General features: G+C 46.0%; 1 protein-coding gene across 3 annotated transcripts; it reads left to right on the top strand.

Annotated features, from left to right (window-relative positions):
* Positions 1-1,515: 1,515 nt before the first annotated feature.
* AAR2 (AAR2 splicing factor) lies at positions 1,516-21,014 on the top strand. 3 transcript variants are annotated; one of them, XM_061127198.1, is made up of 4 exons: positions 1,516-1,579; positions 4,529-5,328; positions 9,174-9,403; positions 19,684-21,014. In XM_061127198.1, the coding sequence occupies exons 2-4, from the start codon at positions 4,572-4,574 to the stop codon at positions 19,849-19,851; spliced, it is 1,155 nt and encodes a 384-aa protein (XP_060983181.1). In that variant the 5' UTR covers positions 1,516-1,579; positions 4,529-4,571; the 3' UTR covers positions 19,852-21,014. The 3 variants fall into 3 exon arrangements, with proteins under 3 accessions (XP_060983181.1, XP_060983182.1, XP_060983180.1); XM_061127199.1 differs by lacking the exon at positions 1,516-1,579 and adding an exon at positions 1,596-1,747; XM_061127197.1 differs by lacking the exon at positions 1,516-1,579 and adding an exon at positions 1,805-1,904.
* Positions 21,015-23,033: the final 2,019 nt, after the last annotated feature.

Below are 23,033 nucleotides of genomic sequence, written 5' to 3' on the forward strand. Positions count from 1 at the left end.
TGTCACAACTGAGGGATGCTACTAATATATAGTGGGTAGAAAACAGTGATGCTGCTAAACATCCTACAACACAAGAGGACAGCTGCCCTGCAACAAAGAATTATTTGGCTCCAAATCTCAATAGTATCAAGGTTGAGAAACCTGATTTTAACGGACATGCAACCCACCACGTGGGATTCCTGGGCTACCATCTACGGTGCCTCTGCCTGGAGTTCAGTGCCCTGGAGTCTCAGAAGATGGTGAGTTTAGTTGGAACAGGGAGCTCATCAGGAAAACAGACCATGGTGCTCAGTGCCCAAGACCAGGAATGGGGAGGGTGAGGAGGGAGCTGAGCTTCTTCACGCAGGAAATGGAACTGACATGACAGGCTGAGATTGACGCGCATGACTGTGACTGATGGAGGCCATCTCTGGCTAATCCCGCGGCAGCTCGTTGTGATCAACCATGACTGCAGGGCCCGGTCTAGTCTGCAACCCACTACGAGATGAATTTTGACTGAGACAGATGGGCATGTCCAGCTGTCACTGAGGAAGTGTGACAGGCAAGCTAAGGAGCAGCAGCACAGAGACAAGAACAGCCAGTCACCAGTCAGACCTTGGTTTGCATCCTAGCCTGGCCTCTCTCTGGCCGTGCAACTGCTCTGAGCCTCAGTTTTCTCTTCTGCATGTTGGGAATACTGAGTCTGCTTACTAGGGATAGTGCAAGGATTAGAAATCATATACCCAAGGGGCCTGCCCTCTGGATTTTGTATTTCCTTAGGCAGCCCTCAGAATCACATAAGCCAATTCCTTGTAATAAAGCTCTTAAATACCTCCTACTGGCTCTGCTTCTTTGATTGAACCCCGACTGATACAACCGCCCAGCACAGGGCTAGGCTCCAAAACAGAAGTCGTTAATAAATAAAGAATCAGTCATTAATTAAATGCATAATATATGTGTTGAACTGGGTCTTTGTGCTGGATTCCAGAAAAACAGTGGAGAACAAGACAGGTTCCTTGCCTCAAGGTGCATATACAGCCTGACTGAGATTTCATACTAGGCCTTCACTGCCAGAAGATACCGGGTGTTTATGGCCGGAAGGACCAATGTGGTGACTGCTGCTGTTAGACTGGGTCTCTCTGGCCTGGGTTTCTGAAGCTCTCCCCTACAGCTGAGTATGGTTGGAAGCTAAGACCAGGTTGATAAAGGGCCAACTGTGACACTCACTCGGATTGAGATCGGCTGACCAGGACTATGACTGAGCCTCTGACTGTGGCTACTAAACAACTAGGACCTTGACCCGAACCTCAGAGACCATGACTGAGACCGAAAAGCCGTGGCTGGCGGATGTGTTTCTGTATCGGGATATAAAATGCATCGTTTGGTGAAAGTTATTATCCACGGGTTCAAGAACTACATCCAGTAACTCAAAGTAGCAAAAGGCAAAGTTCGATGGGGCGGAACCTGCTGGCACGGGCCGTTTCTTCCGCGACCCAGGGACCCGCCCGGCCCCTTTCCCCTGTTGCTCCCGTCCGGCGCCAAAGAAGGAGAACTTCCGGTGCGCTTCTGCGGTCCGTGGACCTGGGCGAGATACCAGACGGTGAGTGCAGCTTCATGTCCTGTTTTAACTGTTCTGCTTTCGTTGTCTGTGTGGTCCGGTCACTCCTCTTCCCGGCTGGGGATCCCGGAGGGCCTGAACTCGGGCACTGAGGGGGGACTGTGGCGTCCCGGTCTTGAGCCGGTGGTGGGACCCACCTCCCTCTTTCAGGTGGGTTACTCTTACTTGCTCCCCGAGTAAGCGTCAGATACGGCGTCGCCAGAACTTCCTGGGGGCACCTGGAAAACAACTTTTTTCCTAATTTTAGAACTTCTGGGCTCGGAGGCCTTGGCTCCACCTGACGTGGTTCTGATTTACTCTAACTTCGGTAAGATCTTTTCCGCGAACCGAGCCTTTGTTTCTTATCTACAAAATGGATATCGTGCTTTTGTTAAACAGATGTTTAGCAAGCGTCTAATATGTGCTAGAGGTACGAAAGACCCGCATCTCCTGGAGGTGACTGCTCTCTATTAATATTTGCAAACTTGCGGCTGTGATCAGTGAAATGGAAAGATAAAAGGCACTTTGAGAGCACATCGCAGGAGATCTGACTTAGCCCCAGGTCAAGGAAGCGTTGCTGAAGAGGTGAATATTGAGCAGAGATCAGAAAAATGGTTTGAGACAGAGAGGAGGAAAGAGTTTTCTATTAGGGGAGCCTCTGAGGGTCTGAAAGAGGTCAGTGTGACTGCAGCAGAGCTTGTGGAGGAAGCGTGGTATGAGACAAGCTGGAGGAGTTTCCACGGACCAGGCCATACAGGCCTTGTAGGTCACAGTGGGAATTTTGGTTTGCCAAGAGCCATGTGAGAAGCCTCTCAGAGGATATTAAGTGTGGGTGGTGACATGCTTAAGACTGGCGGTTTGAGAAGGTCACTCCAGCTTTTGGGTGGAGAATGGATTGGAGGGACAATCTGGCTGAGGGACATGGTAGCTTAGATTAAGGATGTGGTGGGGAGAAGTGGATAGATGTGATTCTCTGCATTTCAGGGTTGTGCCAGGTCATTTGCCAGCTGTGGAAGATACAGTGAAGAGAATTACAATCTGCTAGAAATAGAAAGAAAACAGTGGCATTATCAAAGAGGAGCATACCGATGCCACTGGGAAAATTGCTAATTGATGAGCAATTATTCTAAATGCAATAGCTGTTCATTTAGCAAATACATTAAGTACCTTTTGAACTCACGATTGGGGATAGTAAGATGATATAAATTATTCAGAGCAGTGGCTTTCAGACATTTTGCACTGTGACCTACAGTAGCGAATACATTTTACATGGTAACCAAGAGTCCATACAAACACACAAAGCTTCAGAAAACAGTACTTAGCTTTACTACTTAGGATGTGCTCTGATTTTAAAAAATTTTTCCCTTTTATTTAAAAAAAACAATGTTGGTTGAGATCCTCTAAGTTGATCTTTTAACCCATTATCAGGCTGTGACTTGCAGTTTGAAAAAAAATGCTGGTTTAGAGTCATAATCATTTGTGTGGGTTTCAGGTAAAGACAATAAAGTATGTCCTTTCCATATTGGGAAAAGGGTTGGTCTTCCTTTCCTCGTGGTATTGTTTTGTTTGTTTAAATAAAATGAGTAAAAGGAATTAAACAGGCAGCTGGTTCTTCTGTTTGTGAAGTTTTGTGGTCTTGTTGATATGTCTGGCTAGATTGGAAGTGCCTGGAGGGCAGTAACTGTCTTCTCCATGATTATTTTTGTTAGTGTCTGGCAAAAATCCTGCAGGCACTCCAGGGTTATTTGTTGAATTAAATAGGTAGGTGTCTTGGGACTAGAGAGTTAGACGTGTTCTTTTTAAATTAGTTCATGTTGGAACCATCCTTATAAATACAGAGGCTGTGTCTGTTTACAGAAGTCTTATCAGTGTGTCCTCCTGGGTAGTTCAGAGGTAGATAATAATAAATGTTCTAAGGTCTTTCTCTTCTAAATACTGATCAGAGGCCAACCATGCCACCTGGATCCATTTGGATGAGCAGTCCAGAGCTGCTACTGACTGTGGACCCTTTGGAAAGTTGTTTCACTCCCTGGACGTTAGATTTCTTTATATATATATATATAAAATACATACTATATATATGTATATATAACACACACACACACACACACACACACACACACACACACACACACATATATATATATATGTAGGAGAAGAGAGTTGTGGTTGAAAAGCTCTCCACTGCCCAAACCTTTTGTGAATTTTATATGCTAAGCACTCCATTTCCACTTTCTGTCCATTTCTGGACCTTCGCTGAGGCTTATGGGAAACTGGGTGGATGCTTCTCGAATCTTCTAGGTTTTAGACAGAATTATAGTTTAAGACAGTTTAGGCACAGTAATCCTTTAGAGTGGACCAGCCAGGCATTCTCCACTTTCATCCTCTGTTATGAGAAGGAGATCTGAAGAGTGCACAGATCTGAAGAAGCTTCGAAGTGCAGAGTGGAAAGATCACTGGCCTGGAGGGCAGGGTACCCAGGTTCTAACTGGGTCCTTGTGTGATCTTGAACATGTCTCTTTTCTTTAACTGATGTCTTTCCAGCCGTGAAGTGAGTGTTCTTGCTCATTAAACTCAGAAACAAAACCCCTCTTCTCTTTGAGTAACGTTTTCTTCACCTGCGGTGAAAATTAAGGTAGAAAATTATGTTATTAGAAAAGACCCTGATGCTGGGAAAGATTGAAGGCAGGAGGAGAAAGGGATGACAAGAGGATGAGATGGTTGGATGGCATCACCAACTTGGTAGACATGAGTTTGAGTAAGCTCCAGAGTTGGTGATGGACAGGGAAGCCTAGCATGCTGCAGTCCATGGGGTCGCAGAGTCGGGCACAACTGAGCGACTGAACTGAATTATTTCAGGGGTCTAATTCAGTATCTGGCACATAGAGAATGCTCAGCAAATGAAGAATGCTTCCCAAGGTTCTGATTAACTCTGACTTCTTTCTTTTTCAGCGGAATAGAACAGTTTTCTTTTTGACCACTCACCCCTGGCCCCATGGCTGCCATGCAGATGGATCCTGAGCTTGCCAGGCGCCTCTTCTTTGAAGGGGCCACCGTGGTCATCCTGAATATGCCCAAGGGGACAGAGTTTGGCATTGACTACAACTCCTGGGAAGTGGGGCCCAAGTTCCGGGGCGTGAAGATGATCCCGCCGGGCATCCACTTCCTCCACTACAGCTCTGTGGACAAGGCCAATCCCAGGGAGGTGGGCCCTCGCATGGGCTTCTTCCTTAACCTGCAGCAGCGGGGGCTGAAGGTCCTACGCTGGGATGCGGCCCGGGAAGAGGTCGACCTGTCCCCAGCCCCAGAGGCAGAGGTGGAGGCCATGAGGGGTAACCTCCAGGAGCTGGACCAGTTCCTGGGACCTTACCCCTATGCCACGCTCAAGAAGTGGATCTCCCTCACCAGCTTCATCAGTGAGGCCACCGTGGAGAAGCTGCAGCCAGAGAGTCGACAGATCTGTGCCTTCTCAGAGGTGCTGCCCGTGCTCTCCATGAAGCACACCAAGGACCGGGTGGGGCAGAACCTCCCCCGCTGCGGCATCGAGTGCAGGAGCTACCAGGAGGGCCTGGCCCGGCTGCCCGAGATGAGGCCCAGGGCGGGCACAGAGATCCGCTTCTCCGAGCTGCCCACACAGATGTTCCCGGCGGGCGCCACGCCGGCCGAGATAACCAGGCACAGCATGGACCTGAGTTACGCCCTGGAGACGGTGCTCAGCAAGCAGTTCCCCTGCAGCCCCCAGGACGTGCTCGGTGAGGAGGAACAAGGCTTTGAGAGTGGGCCAGGGGAGGGGTGTATAGCCGAGGGGCTTGAGAAGAGGGAGCCCCTCTTCGATTATTTAGTCTAGTGGTTCCTAAACCTGGCTAGGAGGGGGTCTTACCCAGAATGCTTGTTAAAGGAACAGATTCCCAGGGATTTCCCTAGTGGTCCAGTGGTTCAGAATCCACCTTGCCGTGCAGGGGACTTGGGTTCTATCCCTGCTTGGAGTATTAAGATGCAACAGGCTGCAGAGCAGCTAAGCCCACATACTGCAACTACTGACCCTGTGCACCACAACAAAAAATCCTGCATGACACAACTGAGACCTGATGCGGCCAAATAAATAAATTATATATATATGTATATATATATAGTTTTTAAAGGTACGGATTCCCAGGCCTTACCCCTGTAGACTGATTCAAGACATCTGGAGTGGGTTCCCAGCATTTTAGCTGTCTATCGGCCTGACAGACAAGCACTGTAAGTGAACCTGATGCAAACAGTCCCATATTGGGGAACCCATGGTATGGCCTTGCCTGCCCACCACTCCATTTTACAGATTGAGGTCCATAGAGAGAAGGGATTTGACTGCTAAGTGGTATAGTCGAAGTGAGACCAGAGCCCAGGGCTCCCGGTTCCCAGGCCCATCCGTGTTCCTGGGAGCCATCCACCTGCCCCGTCAGTTTACTGTTGACTCTCTCGAGGCTTCAACCAGAACAGTGATTTTCTTTTAACTGTTATAGTCTTTATTGTTGTTTTCCCCCACTTACGACAAAAAATGACATCTATTTATCCTTAAAGGAAAACAAAAACGAAAGTCCAAATCCCATCACCTGGAAATAGCCATCTTTGTTCACTTTGTTGTACTTTTCTTTCTTTCTTTTTTATTAACTAGAAACACAGAAGGACATAAGCACCAGTCCACAAAGAAGACATAGCTATTCTAAGTTTGTGTGCAACAGACAAAAGAATTGCAAAATATGTGAATGAAAACTTGATAGAATTGAAAGGTGAAATAGGTGGACCCACAATAGTTTAAGTCTTCAACACTAAACTCAAAAATTGTTTGGACAATTAGATTGAAAATCAGCAAATATTATCGAAACTCAACAACAGCATCAGCAAATAGGATCTAATTGATATTTATAGAACATTCCACCCAACAACCTCAGTATATACATTCATTTCAAATCCTTACAGAACATAAACAAGTATGACCATATTCCGGGTCTTAAAACAAACCGTGACAATTTAAAAGGAGTTAAATCATACACAATATTTTTAATATACACATTTTTAAGGTACATATTTGGATGTATTTCTGTTTAATATGTTTCTGTTTCCTTTTAGTCTTTTTATTCAATTATATGTTTGTGTATATATGATATTTTTACAAAAACAGGATTACAGTATGTTATCTTGTAATTTGCTTTAATATAAGTATTATTCCATGTCACTGAAATGGTCACTTCTTTTTAGTGGCTACTGAACTTCCATAGTTATTGGACCAGCCCCTGTTAATGAATCTTTTAAGATGTTCCTGGTTTCCTTATTGTAAATGCTGTCTAATGAGTCTCCTGGCGTGCCCTTCTGCATAATTTTGGGTTGGAATTGTTGGATCAGAGTGTGCATCCTGCCAGGAAAAGGTCAGGCATCTTTGCTAGCTGATGAGGTTGTGGCCCATCACCTTTGACATGGCATTTGACATGGTGATTTAGCAAAGTCCTCTTCTGACTGGATAGTTGAAGAATGACTTCCTGTTTCAGTTTATATTTCTTTGATTACTTGTGACAGCAAACATTTGTCACATCTTTATTAGCTATTAATATTTTTTCTTTTACAAGTTGTCTAATATTTGCATATTTTTCTATTGGAAGATCAGTGAGAATTTTGAATATAGGGCCTTTTATTTAATAGGCTCAGCTGATAAAAAGGGACTTTTTAAGGGGTTGTATCTATTTTCATTTCATAAGTAACACTTGAAATCCTGGCTTCAAAATGAACAGAAATCCTGTTTTCTACTAAACATTTCAGTTCTTCAAAGTAATCTTGTGAAAAGGTCTGTTGCAAGGATCACTGTATCTTTATGACAGTTCTTTGAAATTATTTCTCATCTCAATTTAATTTTAGACTAAGCCAGAAATGTATAAATTTAAATGAATGCCCTAAATTCAGAGAATAAGCTCATATTTCCACAAACTAACCAGGTAAAGCCAACTGAAGAAGCAAATCATTAACCTCTGTCATACAAAGGAAACTTGACTATATTTTGAAAATATTGATCAGATGTCCAAAATGTCTAGACCCCGTAGCTATCTGCTCAAATCAAACTTAGTTCCACAAACCTAGGAACAGAGAACCAGTTTTTCCAGATCTCCAGTAGTGACAGAAATTGGACACTGTGTGTTTAAAGACGTGTTTAGTGTTGAGTACATCTTTTTTGTTGTTGTTAATTTTGGCCACACCCCACAGCATGTGGGACCTTACAGTTCCCTAACCACAGATCAAACCTGCCCCTCCTGCTGTGGAAGGCAGAGTCTTAACCACTGGACCACCAGGGATGCCCCACATCTGTTCTTTTTATGGCCCATGTGTAGATATGCCACAGAAGCCCCCCTTAAATTTGAAGCCAGAGAGAACATGTCTGATCAGCAGCAGTATATCTTGGCACCCAGGGACCCGGCTGCTCACCCAGGGACAGCAGCTTCTGGACTGTCAGGTTTCTTTGAGACAGGGATCTGCTGGGAATGTGGGAATAATAACTGAGGTTTCTGGAGTGCTATTTTGTGCCAAGCGTTATGCTAAATGCTTTATATGTATTGGGCTGGCCCAAAAGTTCGTTCAGGTTTTTCCGTACGATGTTGTGGAAACCCTGGAATGAATTTTGGGGCCAACGCAATACTGTATCGATTCACTTAATCTCTGCTGCATCCCTCAAATAAGGAAACTGAAGCATAAACAGATTTAAGTAGCTTGCCCAAGGTCACATACCTGGGAAGTGGTGGAGCTGAGATTTGAACCCAGTCAGTTTGGCTCCAGAGCGCATGCTCTTAGCCACAAGCTGCTCATAGCAAGTAAATCATAGAGCCCTATGATTAAACAAACAAAAATAATTTGGCTGGCAAGCTCACCCTGGAACAAGTATTCATGAATTTTCCTGTTCTAGAAGGCCCTAGAACTATTCCCACCCAATAGAAATCTGTTTTATCTTTCTGTTGTTCAGTTGCTAAGCATTAGCTGTGTGACCTTGGGCAAGTCTCTTGACCTCATCTATACACTGAGGCAAATACCACCTTCCCTGACCACCTTATGGAGTTGGGCTGAGGGTTATGTGGTGTTATACAGCCTTTCCCTGCCCCTGAAGCAGACCATCTGCATCAGACTCACCTGGGAAGCTTGTCAGAACTACAGATGCCAAGGCTCCATCATCTGTCCTCAACCAGGATCTCTCACAGTGAGGCTCGGACAGCTTTATTTTTCCCAAGTTCTCCTAGTAATTCAGATGGGCAGCCAGTTTGAGGATCCACTTGGCGCAATGTCCACAGACCCATCTTGTCAACTTGTTAAATGCTAGGTAAATACTCGGTGTGCCTCTTCTCTTGCAGTCTGATCTTACAGAAATCCAAAACCAGTTGGGTTTCTCACGGCTTGAGTTTATCATAGCAGTTCAGCAAACGTTTATTGAGCAGCTGCTAGGTGCAAAACCCCATGCCAGGCTCTGGAGGAGTGACAAGGCTAGACAGCCGCTTCTGGCTGAGGTCCAGTGGCTCTGATGGCTTAGTGAAGTCAGCCAGCACTGCTCTCCCTCAGGTTCATCTCTCCTCTGTGCACCTTTCAGGTGAGCTCCAGTTTGCTTTCGTGTGCTTCCTGCTGGGGAATGTGTACGAGGCCTTCGAGCACTGGAAGCGGCTCCTGAACCTTCTGTGCCGGTCAGAAGAGGCCATGGCGAAGCACCACACCCTCTACATCAGCCTCATCTCCGTCCTGTACCACCAGCTGGGCGAGATCCCCGCCGACTTCTTTGTGGACATTGTCTCCCAGGACAACTTCCTCACCAGCACCTTACAGGTGAGCGGGCTTCTGGCCGACACCCAAGTGGGTCAGAATGAAGGCCAAGGAGTGTGAAAGCACTCAAAGAGGCTTACATTTTTGTCACTTGCTGTTCTTTCCTTGGGGCTTCCCCAGGGCCTCAGTGCTAAAGAATCTGCCTGCCAATGCAGGAGACGCAGGTTTGATCCCTGGTTTGGGAAGATCCCCCAGAGAAGGAAATGGCAACCCACTCCAATATTCTTGCCTGGGAAATCCATAGACAGAGGAGCCTGGCGGGCTATGGTCCAAGGGGTCACAAAAGAGTTGGACACGACTTGGCGACTGAACAACAATGCTTTCCTGAGCCAAGCTTTCTTCATTTCAATTTCCTAATCATAGACCATTCCCTGGTTCTCTTTCTCCTACTCAGTTATAAGCTCCTTAATGCCAAAGGCCCTCTTTCTGTACCCTCTTCTCCCTGCCTCACCCCAACATGCCTAGCAGTGGGGCACTTGGAATTTGAATCAGTCCCACCCCTCGAGCAACTGCACTCAAAACAGTTTTTCTTTCTCTTGGCCTAGAGCTGTGAGTTGCCACAACCCAGTAGGACAGAGTTTGGAAGCTAGTTATTCCCAAGGAAACATCTGCAACTGCTTAGATCTCATTTAAGCACGAAAGTAACTTTGATTTCCTGTTCAAACAAAATGTGCCAGTTTCTGCAGAGATCCTCTGATAGAAAAAAGTGAAATTTGCTTTTAACTCAGCAATTAAATTTTCATTATGAGTGGTAATTAGGGAAGAAGCTTCAAACAACTTACAATCTTCATCCTGCGCTATTTCCTCCCTTTGCAAACAGATTAGCTCCCTTTATGTTCTTGGGACAGCCTCTGTCACTCACGTTTTGTAACTTTCTCGAGTGTAGAAGAGGCAGAGCTGCAGGCTGTCAGTTTCCATACTTTCTGTTCCAGGATTGCTTTCTTCTCCCTGTGTGGGAGACCCCCATAGGCTTACCCCTTAAAAAGGGGCCAGTCACTCGTCTCCCACTCCCACGCATGGTAAGAGAAGGAATGAACAGTCATGAAATGCCTATTGACATTTAATGGGCACCATGCTTATCTGTTTATGTGGGTTCCCTCATTTAATCTCTCTGGAGCACCATAAGGCAGGGAGGATTATTCCCATTTTACAGATGAGAACACTGAGACTCAAAAAGGTTAAATCATTCACATAAGGTCACACAACTGGTAAGTGGCAGAGTCAGGATTTGTACCCAGGCCCGAGTCTTGATTTCAGGCCTGTGCTTATGCCCCAGAGGGAGTGTCGCTCCCTCTGGAAAGAGTCTTGATCGACATTAGTGGCGACACCATCAGGGGCCTGTTGCTCAGAGGTAAAGAACACTTTTCTAAAATCAAAATGCTGTCGGAAGAGTCCCTGTGATCAAGCAGCTGTGATAAAACTCTGGAAGTTGAAGGACATGTGCAGATGAGGGATGAGGCAGGCAAGCTGATGGTTTGAGCCTGGCGTATTCCACTTCATACACGTTATAAAATTGCCCTTTTATTGGTTTTTGATGTAACAGAGAAATTAAATCCCTTTATTCTTCCTCTGTGGGGGAAATCCGCCCCACAGTTACTGGGTTATGGGTTGCAGAGCAGTAGGAGGCCGCAGCATGCTAACCTGCCTCTGGCAGTGGCTGTGGCCCACGGGAATACACACTGCCCTTGCGATGTGCATTAACGCTGTCGGGCAAACATAGGAGCGCCACACTGTGTCACTGGCTGTCCCAGCCATTGTCAACGCAGCCAACAGCTGAGCTCTAATTGCTGAGGCTTTGTTGCCAGCAATGATTTATGAAGCAGAAAGGGCCCAGCTGGATTGCTCGATATCCAGGTGGGGTGTGCAAAGCTGATGGTTAGAGGCATTCTGTCTTTGGAGTTTTCACCAAGAAAATTCAATGTTATTATTTGGAAAAATCCAGGACATGTGCCTTTTAAAAAATAAATCAGCATCTGTTTTTGCGCATCCTTTGTTTATGTACAGCATTCTTCTGAAAGTGCTGAGGGACACATACATGAGTTAGGCTGTTTCTCGGAGGTACAGAACACTTTTCTGAAGCCAACACACCGTTGGAAGAGTCCCTGTTATCGGGTAGCTGACATATAACTCTGAAAGTTGAAGGCCTTGTGCAGTGGCTTCACTTCATTGATTTAGCAGGTGTTTGCTGAGCACCTGCTGCATACATGGCTCTGATCTAGGACGGGAAGTACAGCTGTGAGCAGACGCAGTCCCTTGGAGTTTATATTTTGGTGGGAAAGTAAACAAATGAATTAACCAAATGACTCCAGATAGCGCTCGGTGTTTTAGAAGGCAGTACCATTTCCCTAGCCCAGGCCTTTTGGTCTCATCTGGATTGCATCAGACTTTACCAACTTCCATGTTTATCCCTGTTTATCCCTGTTAATCCATCTGTCTCCCATCTGTGATCCTGTTTCTCTATAGTCCTCATTGCCTACAAACCTAGGTCATGAGGTCCATTCTGATCTAGGTGCTCACCTGTTCTCCAGCTTCTCCTTTCTTTCCCTATTTTCCCCCCATCAACAACAGCAGCAGTGGGCTCCCTGCAAGTTGCCAGATCTGCCATGTTGTTTCATGCCTTCCTTTTATTTTCTTAACTGTGAAAAATACTTGACGTGAGAGTTACCCTCTTAACAACTTTTTAAGTGTCCAATTGTTGTTCTGTTGCTAAGTCATGTCCAACTCTTTGCAACCCCATGACTGCTCTGTCCTCTGCTGTCTCCTGGAGTTTACTCAAATTCATATCCATTGAGTTGGTGATGCTATCTAACCATCTCATCCCCTGCTGCCCCCTTCTCCTTTTGCCTTCAATCTTTCCCAGCATCAGGGTCTTTTCTAGTAATTCAGCTCTTCACACCAGGTGGCCAAAGTATTGGAGCTTCAGCTTTAGTATCAGTCCTTCCAATGATTATTCAGGGTTGATTTCCTTTAGGATTGACTGGTTTGATCTCCTTGCAGTCCAAGGATACAGTACAGTATTGTTAACTATGAACAGAGCGGATCTCTAGAACTTTTTCATCTGGTACAACTAAAACTTTATACCCATATTTCATGTCTTCTTAACTGAACCTTGCTTTTCTCCCTGCCTGCTGTGTACTCCTCATCCTACAAGGTGCCATCTCTGATTTCTCCCTCCTTTCCGTACTATTAGCCTACTTTGTACTTGTCACTATTATATGGCACAGGCTGTGTTTGCTGACATGTATGTATTGTCTGTCTGACTTCCCCACTGAGCCATGGGCTTTTTCCAGAAGCCTACTTTTTGTTCATCTGGTTATCTTCAACACCTAGTTGAGGTTTAGCACTTATCTTGCTTTGTGTTACTGGGTGTTTTTAGATGGACACAGTGCATAATTCCTGTGACAATGTAAATAGATGACCGTGCTACAATATTATAAACAGTGAAGTCTGATCAAAGAGTACCAGGAGCACCGGAGAGGGTTGGTTGGTTGGTTCATTCACACAGGTTGAGATTTAAGAGACAGAGGGTCAAGAATGGCTTTTTTGTAAAGGGGGGCATTTGGCCATGAGCTTGAAGGATGACACAGATTTCAACAGGCAAAATGTGGAAAAGATATTACAAAATTTTTTTTCGCTTTTTCCATGGTGAGTTACATTGATGCCATCTTGGCTCTGAGATCCAGTTCCCCCCAGCCCACCCCACGCAGGCACTCAACTCCGGGTGTTTGTGAGGGAATGAATCAGCCCATAAAAGCCTTCCTCAGCCAGTCGCCTGCTCTCCCCACAGGTCGTCAAGTAAATGGAACCAGCTTTCTTACTTCAGAGTTTAAATGGCTACTACCCACAGAGAGGGACTGGTGTCTGTGTGTGTGAGCACTTAGACAGCCACATTAGCTTGTGTAAAATCAACCATGTAATGCCCTCTGCCATTAGAGGCCCCTTTGAATAGATGCCACTGGGATTTTTATAAATCCCATGGATTTAGTGTGAATAAAAATTATTTGTTTTACAAAAATAGATACAGTTTTTTCTTTTACTTAAAGCAACTTGAGTCATCATGATTTGTTTAAAGCCAATGAAAGGATAGTCTGAATTTAATAGTATGTTATAAAGTGAGTTATGTACAAAATAATTTTTATTGTGATTGCATAGCATTTAGGCATATAGTCATGTAACCTTTTTTTTTTTTTTAAATACTTTTAGTCACAGTAGGCCAAATAGGCTTTCCAGCTTCATTTCTTGCCAGTATTCTAAATACGGTCCATCTTTAACTCTCAAGGGAGAACACTAGCTCTGACAATGTCTATAGCATAGGCATACCTTGGAGACATGGGTTCGGTTCCAGGCTACCACAATAAAGCAGATATCGCCCAAAGTGAGTCACATGAATTTTTTGGTTTCCCAGTGTATATAAAAGTCATACACTGGGACTTCCCTGGTGGTCCAGTTGCTAAGACTCCATGCTCCCAACCCAGGGGGGTCAGGTTCGATCCCTGGTTGGGGAACTAGATCCCACTTGCTGCAGCTGAGGGTTCACATGTTGCAACTGAAGAGCCTGTGTGCCACAACTAAGTCCCAGTGCAGCCAAGTAAATAAATATTTTTCTTAAAAAGTCATACTGTAGTCATATATGATAGTCTATTAAGTGTTTAATAGCGTTATGTCCAAAAACAACCTTAATGAAGAAATACTTTATTGCCAAAAAATGATAACCACCGTCTGAGCCTTCAGTGAGTTGTAATCTTTTTAGTGGTGAAAGGTTTGAAATATTTTGAGAATTGCAAGAATGTGAGGTAGACACAAAGTGAGAAAATGCTGTTAGAAAAATGGCGCTAGTAGACTTGCTTCGTGCAGAGTTACCACAGACCTTCAATTTGTAAAAAAAATGCAGTACCCGTGAAGTGCAATAAAACAACATATACCTGTGTGTGTATCATAACACCAGCCATGATAAACTTCGCCTGCCTGCTCCTACACCTCCTGCTGTCTGCTATCCCTTCTGCACACTTTCTGTACATTATTTTGTCTAGCTCTCACAACAATTTAAGAAGTTAAGTATATAATTCCAGTTTACTGATGAGGAAACAGAAACAGGGAGGTCACATAATTTTGCCCAAGATTGCCAGAGCTAGTGGATGACAAGGCTGAACTTTAATTCTGAATCTCCCATATGTGATTAGAGCCCCAGATAAAACATCCTAAATTCTTTAAATTGACCTCAGAAAGCATGATTGCTGCTGCTTTTCGCCGCCTTGGTAATCACTATGAAGTGATAGTCTTGCTTTTAACACCACTTTCTTCTTCTGCAAGTGGAAATGTTCTACCTCTGGCTAGTTTCATTCTAAGTTGAATAATCATTTGGGAGTTTAAAAAATTAGAAAATTGCATCTTTTTGGTCTAGCCGAAAAATAGGATAAGAAGTGACTCAGCTATCTACTGTGGCATTTTGACTTTCTCAAGGTGACCTGACTGAACTCAATTTATTTAACTTGGGTTTCAAAGAAAGCTTTCACTTTTCTGACTAAAATAATTTACAGTTTTACAATATATAGACTTAATGGTAGATGTATTAATACCTTTTTTTACATTTGAAGAAAAATCCCCAATGGGTGTGCTTTTAGTTTTAGATAAATAGAGATGTTTGTAAAATGTTATTTTTCTATTTCAAAAGTATTTTTAAAATATTCAGGGTTAATATTCCCATATTAAGGTGATTCATTTCTCAGTGATTTTAAAAAGTTTACTGTTTCACAGTAACCAGATCATTACTAAATTTACATAAGAAGGCATACAATTAATCTAAAAACAAGAGAATCAAAGTAAATTGTCTAAACATCTGTCTCAATGTGAAACTGTCTAAATATCTCCTCTTCTGAATGGTGAATTTTGTAAACTCTTGGGACAAAAATAGATCAGTGGGTCCCAGGGGCTAGGGACAGGAGAGGATTTGATCCCTAACGGGCAGCATGAGGGAATATTTTTGGAGTGATGGAACTGTTCAATATCCTGATTGTGATGGGATGTGGGCCTTTAAACTCATAGAACTAGGTTCCAAAAGAAAAAGCTATAAACAGATATCTTGCTTATGTCATATACTGGTTGCATGGGTATATTGTTTGTTGTTTAGTCGCTCAGTCTTGTCTGACTCTTTGCGACCTTGTAGACTGTAGCTTGCCTGGCTCCTCTGTCCATGGGATTCTCCAGGCAAGAACACTGGAGTGGGTTGCCATTTCCTTCTCCAGGGGGTCTTCACGACCCAGGGATCGAACCCAGGTCTTTTGAGCGTCTCCTGCATTGCAGGCGGATTCTTTTACCACTGAGCCACTGGGGAAGTCAGTGTTTGGATGTATACATTCATCAAAATGAATCGAACATTTTAAATGGATGAATTTAATTGTACGTAAATTATGCCTCAATAAAGTTGGTTTGTTGAGACAGTCAACCTGGACTGTGCCCTGGGTCTTGGAGGCCCACAGAAAGCAGTTCCAGAAGCACCTGGTCTCCAGGCCCCTTGGCTCCCCACAGGCACTGCTGAAAATATCAAGGATGGATTAAGTCTGTTTCAAGACAGAAAGAAGGTCTTGGTAGGGAAGAAGGATTTCAGTTTCCCTACTTGGACTGCATCTTGCTTGACGTGTATCACTTGCTCAGCATTTATCACCATCCTCATCTGTACAATGGGAATAGTAATTTCCTGTTCTCCTACCTCCAGGTTTGTAGCAAAGATTAGACTGACAGATTCTTTAAAAAGGACACAGCACTTTTCAAACCTGAAGCCTTATTTTTCAGACTGAAGGCTTCTGTTGTACCTGCCTGGAGTTGATGTAACCCTGCTGGTGGTGTTGGGGAAGTGGGTGGGAGGGCGAACGATGAGTCTGAGCCCAGCCCGTTCCAGTCCCTCCCTGTTGGCCATCGCTGAACGCAGGGCGATCCCTCCGTCTCATTCACATCCTTTCAGGGAGCGTTCTGTGGGCTCTAACTCTGTGCTAGGCCCTGGGCAATCTGCCATGTGGGTCACATGGATAATTAGGGAGTGACCCCTACTCTGAAGGGGCACAGATCACAGATCACTGTAATGCAAGCGGAGAGTGAGAAACGCCATAAGGGGAGCTCAGGCATGGTACTGGGGGAGCAGAGGTTGGAGCGGTTCCTTTCAGCTTGGGCTTTTATAAGAGTCCTGTCACACGGAGATGGCCTGTGAGCCGATGGCATTCAGGGGCCTCGTAAACCAGCCACCTCCCCAGGACGAGTCCCTTACTCTGTCCGGCACCATCACATAATTATTGAGCAATCATTTGGTGCAGGCACTGTGCCAGAGGAACCCAGAAGTGGATTTTCATAGAACCTGTGGTTGTCTTTTGTTCAGTAAACATCTCATGGGTCCTTTTTGTATGTCAGACTTCGTACCAGGGGAGCGGGATGCAGGTATGTGAAGGAGTCAGCGCTTTGGAGTTGCTGCTCATCTCTTGGGAGAGCTCAGCAGTAAATGGATGAGCAGTGACTGATAGTGAGGCTATGTCCCGGGTAACCCTGGGCACCAGGGGAGCGCAGAAGAGCACCTGGTCCATCATGGTCTGGGAAGACGTCCCAAGGGGGCGGCATCTGAGCTGAGCTTGGGTCACTAATGGAAAGTAGTAGGTGCAGGAGGAGAAAGCAGGGTGGAAGGGTGCAATAAGCAGAGGGAATAGCCTGTGTGCGCAGAAATGCAGAAGAGACAATGGACCATCTTTGGGTCGCTGCTCAAGGCAGCTGGAGAGGAAGGACTGTGTAGCGAGTAGTAGAGTTTACCGTGTATGGAGTGGAGGCTTTTGCTAATTGAGCCATCAGGCCCCCCAGGACCCCTGGAGACAGACCCACGAGGGTTCAGGGCCTCCAGCGCTAAGGCCGTTGGAAACAAGGCTTCCCTGCTCCCCGTACCAGGCGCCTGCCCCGAGGTCAGCGCTCCGGAGCAAGCGCCATTAGCCGCCCGCAGACAGGCCGCCGGCTTCCCCACCGCCCGCCGGCCACCCAGCTCGCACGGCCCCTCTGATTAGTTATCGATCCCGGGTTTTGTTGTGGCTGTGCTTCCTGCTCCTGTATTTAGTCGATTCTCAAGTAATGAAACCAAATTCTGTAAACCGCCCCCCCATCTTCTGCTTCTGTACCCCCTCCCCTGTCACTTCTGTCCCTGCTCCCACCCCAACAGAGTGACTGCAAAAAAAGACTGCAGACGTGAGCCTCACTCCACCTGCTGACGGAAAGAGTGGACAGGCAGGCGGAAGGGCTTGTCTCTAGAAGCAGCTGCAGACTACACCTGCTAACTGTGTCAGGTCACGACCCCTGGAGCCCAGATTCCTTCCGTGCTGGTCTGCGGCCCCTCTGGCATGAGGGTGACGTGGATCAAATTGCGCTTTCACCCTCCTGCCGCCTGTCTAGCGTGGTCTTGCAGGGAGCCAGTGAGTAATCTGGGAAAACTACTTCCTTTCTGGTGATTTTGACCCAGGCATTTAACTCCCCTTAGCTTCTATTTCCATAATAGTCATCCTAGTGTGTCTTTCCAGGGCCTTGTAAGGAGGAGAAATGAGTTTGCTGTCATTCTTAGAAGGGATTGAGATCCAAGACAGTCTGAAATGGAGTTTCAGATGTAGAGAAAATTACTCTTGTTTGCCCCTGCCCATGTTTCTGCTAGTCATCAAGAATCCACCTGCCAATGCCGGAGACATAAGAGATGCAGGTTCGATCCCTGGTTGGGAAGATCCCCTGGAGGCACGCACGGCAACCCATTCCAGTATTCTTGCCACACCCATTTGGGTTGCTATTATAAACAAACAAACAAAAACAGAAAATATAAGATGTGAGAGAGAGATGTTGGATTGCTGATAGAAATGTAAAAATGGCACAGCCACTGTGGAAAACAGTATGGTGGTTCCTCAAAGCATTGAACAGAATTACCTTATAATCCAAAATTCCATTCTGGGTATATACCCCAAAGAATCAAAAGCAAGGCTTCTATAAGAGATATTTTTAGATTCATGTTCATAGCAGCATTATTTATAATAGCCAAAACATAGAAACAACCCAAATGGCCATTGATAGATGAATGGGAAACAAAGTGTGGTATATACATAAAATGGAATATCATTCAGCCTTAAAAGAAAAAAAAGGAAATTTCTAGCACATGCTATATGAGTGAGCCTTGAGGAAATTATGCTAAGAGAAAGAAGCCAGGCACAGAAAGACAGATATTGTGTGATTCCACGTATATAAGGTACCTGTTGGGGTTTTTTTTGTTGTTTTTTAGTTGCTAAGTCATGTCCTACCCTTTTGTAACCCTTTGAGCTGTAGCCCACCAGGCTTCTCTGTCCATGGGATTTCCCAGGCAAGAATACTGGAGTGGGCTGCCATTTCCTTCTCCAGGGAATTTTCCCGACCCAGAGATAGAACCCACATCTTCTGCATTGGCAGTTGGGTTCTTTACCACTGAACCACCAGTGAAACCCCATGAGGTACCTGGAGTAGTCAGATTCATAGAGACTGAAAGTAGAATGGTAGTTACCAGGGGCTGGAGGAGGGGGGATGAGGAGTTAATGGGTGTAAAGCTTCAGTTGGGGAAGATGAAAAAGTTCTAGAGATGGTTGCATAATAATGTAAATATACTTAATGCCACTGAACTGTACTATTAAAATGGTAAATGTTATATATATTTAGTGCATATATTTAGTACAGTGTTTCAAATGATAATTTTTAATGGTTAAAATGGTATATTTTGTGTTATGCATATATTGCCACAATTTTTAAAAAATCAAAGACAGCTTTTAAGGGAAATACAAACCTCACATTGTATACAATGTGTACACACACCTGGAGTCCATGTAGACTAGAGCAGCAGTTTACCCTCATTGGGTTAGGGCCTGGGATTTTTTACGGGATCTAGGGGCTCATAAGCCCCCCACACCTTTCTTAGCACCAGCTGGTGTGGCTACTGCCTGTTTTTCTAAGTTCCTGCCCAGGTGCCCAGTAGATCTCACCAGAGGGCAAGGCTGGGTGATGGCCCTGCTGGCCTTATTCTCAGTGGGGCATCTCTGCCCAAGACAGTAATTTTCCATTCTCGTCCTGCCCCAGCTTCTCATCTGGGCTTGGACCTTCTTTCTTGGTTTGGGGGGGAGCACAGCAGGTGTCCTGAGTCTGTGCCAGCAGCAGCTGATCCTCCCGCCCCGGAGAACTGAACACTCAGAGGAAATTTCCACCGCTTTCTCGGCCCCTGCGTGTTCTCAGGAGTGACTTCTCCTCTGTTCTCTCTGTAGGTTTTCTTCTCCTCCGCCCGCAGCGTTGCTGTGGATGCCACCCTGAGGCAGAAAGCCGAAAGGTTCCAAGCTCACCTGACCAAGAAGTTCCGGTGGGACTTTGAGGCGGAGCCTGAGGACTGCGCCCCGGTGGTGGTGGAGCTCCCCGACGGCATGGGGACTAGCTAACTGGGAGAGCTCTTGACCAGGGGAGACCCCCTTCCCCACGGCCGCAGTCCTGGCTTCTCCATTCACCCAGGCTACTGGGACCTGCTGGGGCAGGAGCCCCGCTAGGTTCTGCAAAGATGAAGCCAGAATCCCCTCCTTCACCAGTAACCAAGTCCCTTCAGTGCCAGAGAGGCTGTTCCCCATCTAGCAGGCACCTTGTGGGTGCCGTCAGCCTGGCCATGGTGCTAACCCAACTGAATTCCAAATGGGCGCTCGGGAGAGACCTGCCTCAGCAGCAGTCTACTTCCTTCCAGAAGAAAAGCTGTTGTGCCCCAAGCCCAAGAGAAAGGATTGCTTATTCCATAGAGTGGTTTCAGGAAACCCTGGACTGCCCAGGAGTCTGAGAGGTCAGTTGTTGACTTTTTAAAAGTTAGACACAGGGTAATAGGGAAGTGAGCCAGAATTTCTGCCTGCCCCTTGTGGATGGGAATACATCACAGAAAACATGGGCCTGTGACCTCTCTGGAGCCCCAGGTTGAGGAGGGCGAAATAAGACGATGGGTTAAATCTGGCGAGTGGTCAGCTCTTGCAGTCTCTTAAGTTTCTTGCTCCTGTCCAGAGGTCCCAGTGGAAAACCTTTCAAGATGGTTGTGGCCCCTGACCTCATAGGCCTTGCTAGTGCCACTGTCCTCCCACCTGTTCCATTCTGAGGCCCCAGTCCCAGAAGTGGCCCTTGGCAACCCTCCCAGATGGCCCTGTTCCTCACCAGAGTCACCACGACTATTTCTGATGAGCTGGAGATTCAGCAACAAAGAGAACGGTTCTTCCTCTGGACAGGCTTCTTTGGCCTCATGGAAGTTCTGCATCTTTATCCAGAGCTCCAGAGACGACCTTGTCAGCCTGGGTCCCCCTGTCCTGCTGTGGAGACCACAGGAGTGGATGATGGTTCCTGTTTCCTGGGTGTCCTGAGGGGCTCGCCCATCATGCACACAGGCCCTGTCACCCTGACCTCACACTGTTGTACCTTGATGAGGGTCCCTGTCCCATTGCCTCCCAAGGCTGTGGCTCACTCCAGGTTTCTGAATGAGAATCCCTGCTGGTTAAGACTTTAAACTCCACTTGTTTCCTTGGAATTGTTTTTCCAAGAGCATAATGTACATTAAAGTCTTGGAGTTGAGACTAAATTCCCTTGTGTGAGTCTCTCTTGCGATGCACAGGGCCCCGCGCCGTCAGACACTGTCCTGAGATAAACATGTCCTCCCTCCCAAGTGCCAGAAGACCCTGCCCACCTCTGCAGGCTCTGAGGAGGCAGGCGGCCGGCAACGTCTCCTATTGCCATGGGGCCTCCGAGATGGGCACACCGGAAGGAAGGATCGAGGCCCTGTATCTATCTAGTAACCAGCAGATTCACCCTGTTTGGGTTTGCTGTTCTTTTTCTCCCCAAAGCCCACTCATCAGAACTACCTGGGGAGCTTGTTAAAAGTGCAGATTCCAAAGGAACGAAGCCCTGATCCATTCAGCAGCATACATGAACCTTGAAAACACTGTGCTGAGTGAAAAAAGCCAGCCACCAAGACAGCGTGGCCTATGATTCTATTCGTATGAATCGTGCAGAGTGGACAAATCCGAGGAGACCAGGGATGAAAGAGTGAGAAATGGGGAATGACTGCTAATAGGTACCAGGTTTCTTTTCAGGATGATGAACAGGTTCTGAAAGTAGATAGTGGTGGTGGTGGTTCAACCATATAGTAAATACCACTGAAAGTGTACACTTAAAAATGGTAAATTTTATGGTATGTAAATTGTTATTTCAATTTTTCGAAGTTCAGACTTCCAAGTCCCACCCTACAGAAACTAAGGCAGTCAATTGGATGCAGCCTGGGTTCTGAAGCACGCTCGGTTTTGACTTTCTACCTAGAAGTAACAGTATTGCAATTTAGTACCTGGAGCTCCACTGAGACAAGTTGCTCCCAATGACCTTGTCCGGGCAACGTGAAGGAAGCTGGGCCACGTGACCTTGTTCTCTAAGCTTGCTGGTCTTATGTCTACACAGACACCCCTCTCTGCCCACTGACACAATGGGTTAAGGAAAAGTAGCTACAGTTTAGAAGTACTCTGTCACTTAATCCTCACAACAGTATGTGGTCAGTGCTCTTATTATCCCCATTTTACAGATAGGGAAATAGGCTCAGAGAGCTTAATTTTACCAGGGCCCCATAGCTCATAAGATTGGGGCAGGAGTCAAGCCAAGCCTGTTGGTGCCCAGAGCCTACGCTCTGCACTGCATTCACTATAATTTACTCCTTCCCTACCCTTCCCTGTCCAGGACAACCTTCCCTTCTCCCTGCATCCCCACGTCTCGCCTTGGCCCTGTTGACAGCCAGCTGTGTGACCTTGGACAAGCCACGTACGTTCTCTGGGCCTCAGTGTACTTATGTATAAAGTGAGAGAGTTTGCTTGGAGTGGAGATTTCTGGTTTAGACAGTCCAGGCTCCTTCAGACTCCCTCCACTTAAAAAATGGACCCCTGTGTCATTTTAAATGTTTTCAAAGGGAAACTACATTCACAAGAGATAATACGGCTGAGCTGACAAAAAAACAATAGATCTCTTGTTTGGGGCTGGAGTGACATCGACACTGTGTCTTCTCCTGCTTGTCCCAGCTGGCAGTCCTCTGTGTGTCTTTGATGAATAAAAAATGTGAAAACAAATTAATTATTACTTAACACTTGCAGTATTTTTGGAAGGCAGAAACCTTGAAAACCACGAACCAGTGGCATCGCTGATCTCTAAGCTCCCTTCTAGTCCTAACACATTTAAAAGTGAAGCTATTGGCAGGACCTGGCCTGATTTTCAAATCCCCTCAAATGCAGGCCTCCTGGGGTCTGGCTCTTATTTGCCAGGCTGCTTTATCCTATTAACAGAATCAGCAGAGGTAGCGACTCCCCAACGCCTTCCGCTGTCCCTGTGACAAACCCTGCTGCTCCGGGGCCCTGCTCCGGCTCATTTCTCACCACTTGAGGAGGGGAGGAGTTCCCCACCACTGATTGCCTCTTCCCACTGGTAATTACTTTCCCAACATCATCCCCTTGTAAATATTATTTAATATTCTCAGGGCGCTGTGACATGTTGGTTTCTCCAACTAATCAGACTCTGGCTTGACCGAGATGCCATCCCCTGCTGAAACGGGGGCTGGAAAAGCAGA

This window comes from Dama dama, chromosome 23, assembly GCF_033118175.1.
Source record: "Dama dama isolate Ldn47 chromosome 23, ASM3311817v1, whole genome shotgun sequence".
Taxonomy (NCBI): domain Eukaryota; kingdom Metazoa; phylum Chordata; class Mammalia; order Artiodactyla; family Cervidae; genus Dama; species Dama dama.

Bases quoted from the DNA above. Each gene is read 5' to 3' on its own strand.
- AAR2 (XM_061127198.1), top strand. From the start codon at position 4,572: ATGGCTGCCATGCAGATGGATCCTGAGCTTGCCAGGCGCCTCTTCTTT. The intron at 5,329-9,173 runs GTGAGGAGGAAC...TGCACCTTTCAG, and splicing joins CAGCCCCCAGGACGTGCTCG to GTGAGCTCCAGTTTGCTTTC. The intron at 9,404-19,683 runs GTGAGCGGGCTT...TTCTCTCTGTAG, and splicing joins TCCTCACCAGCACCTTACAG to GTTTTCTTCTCCTCCGCCCG.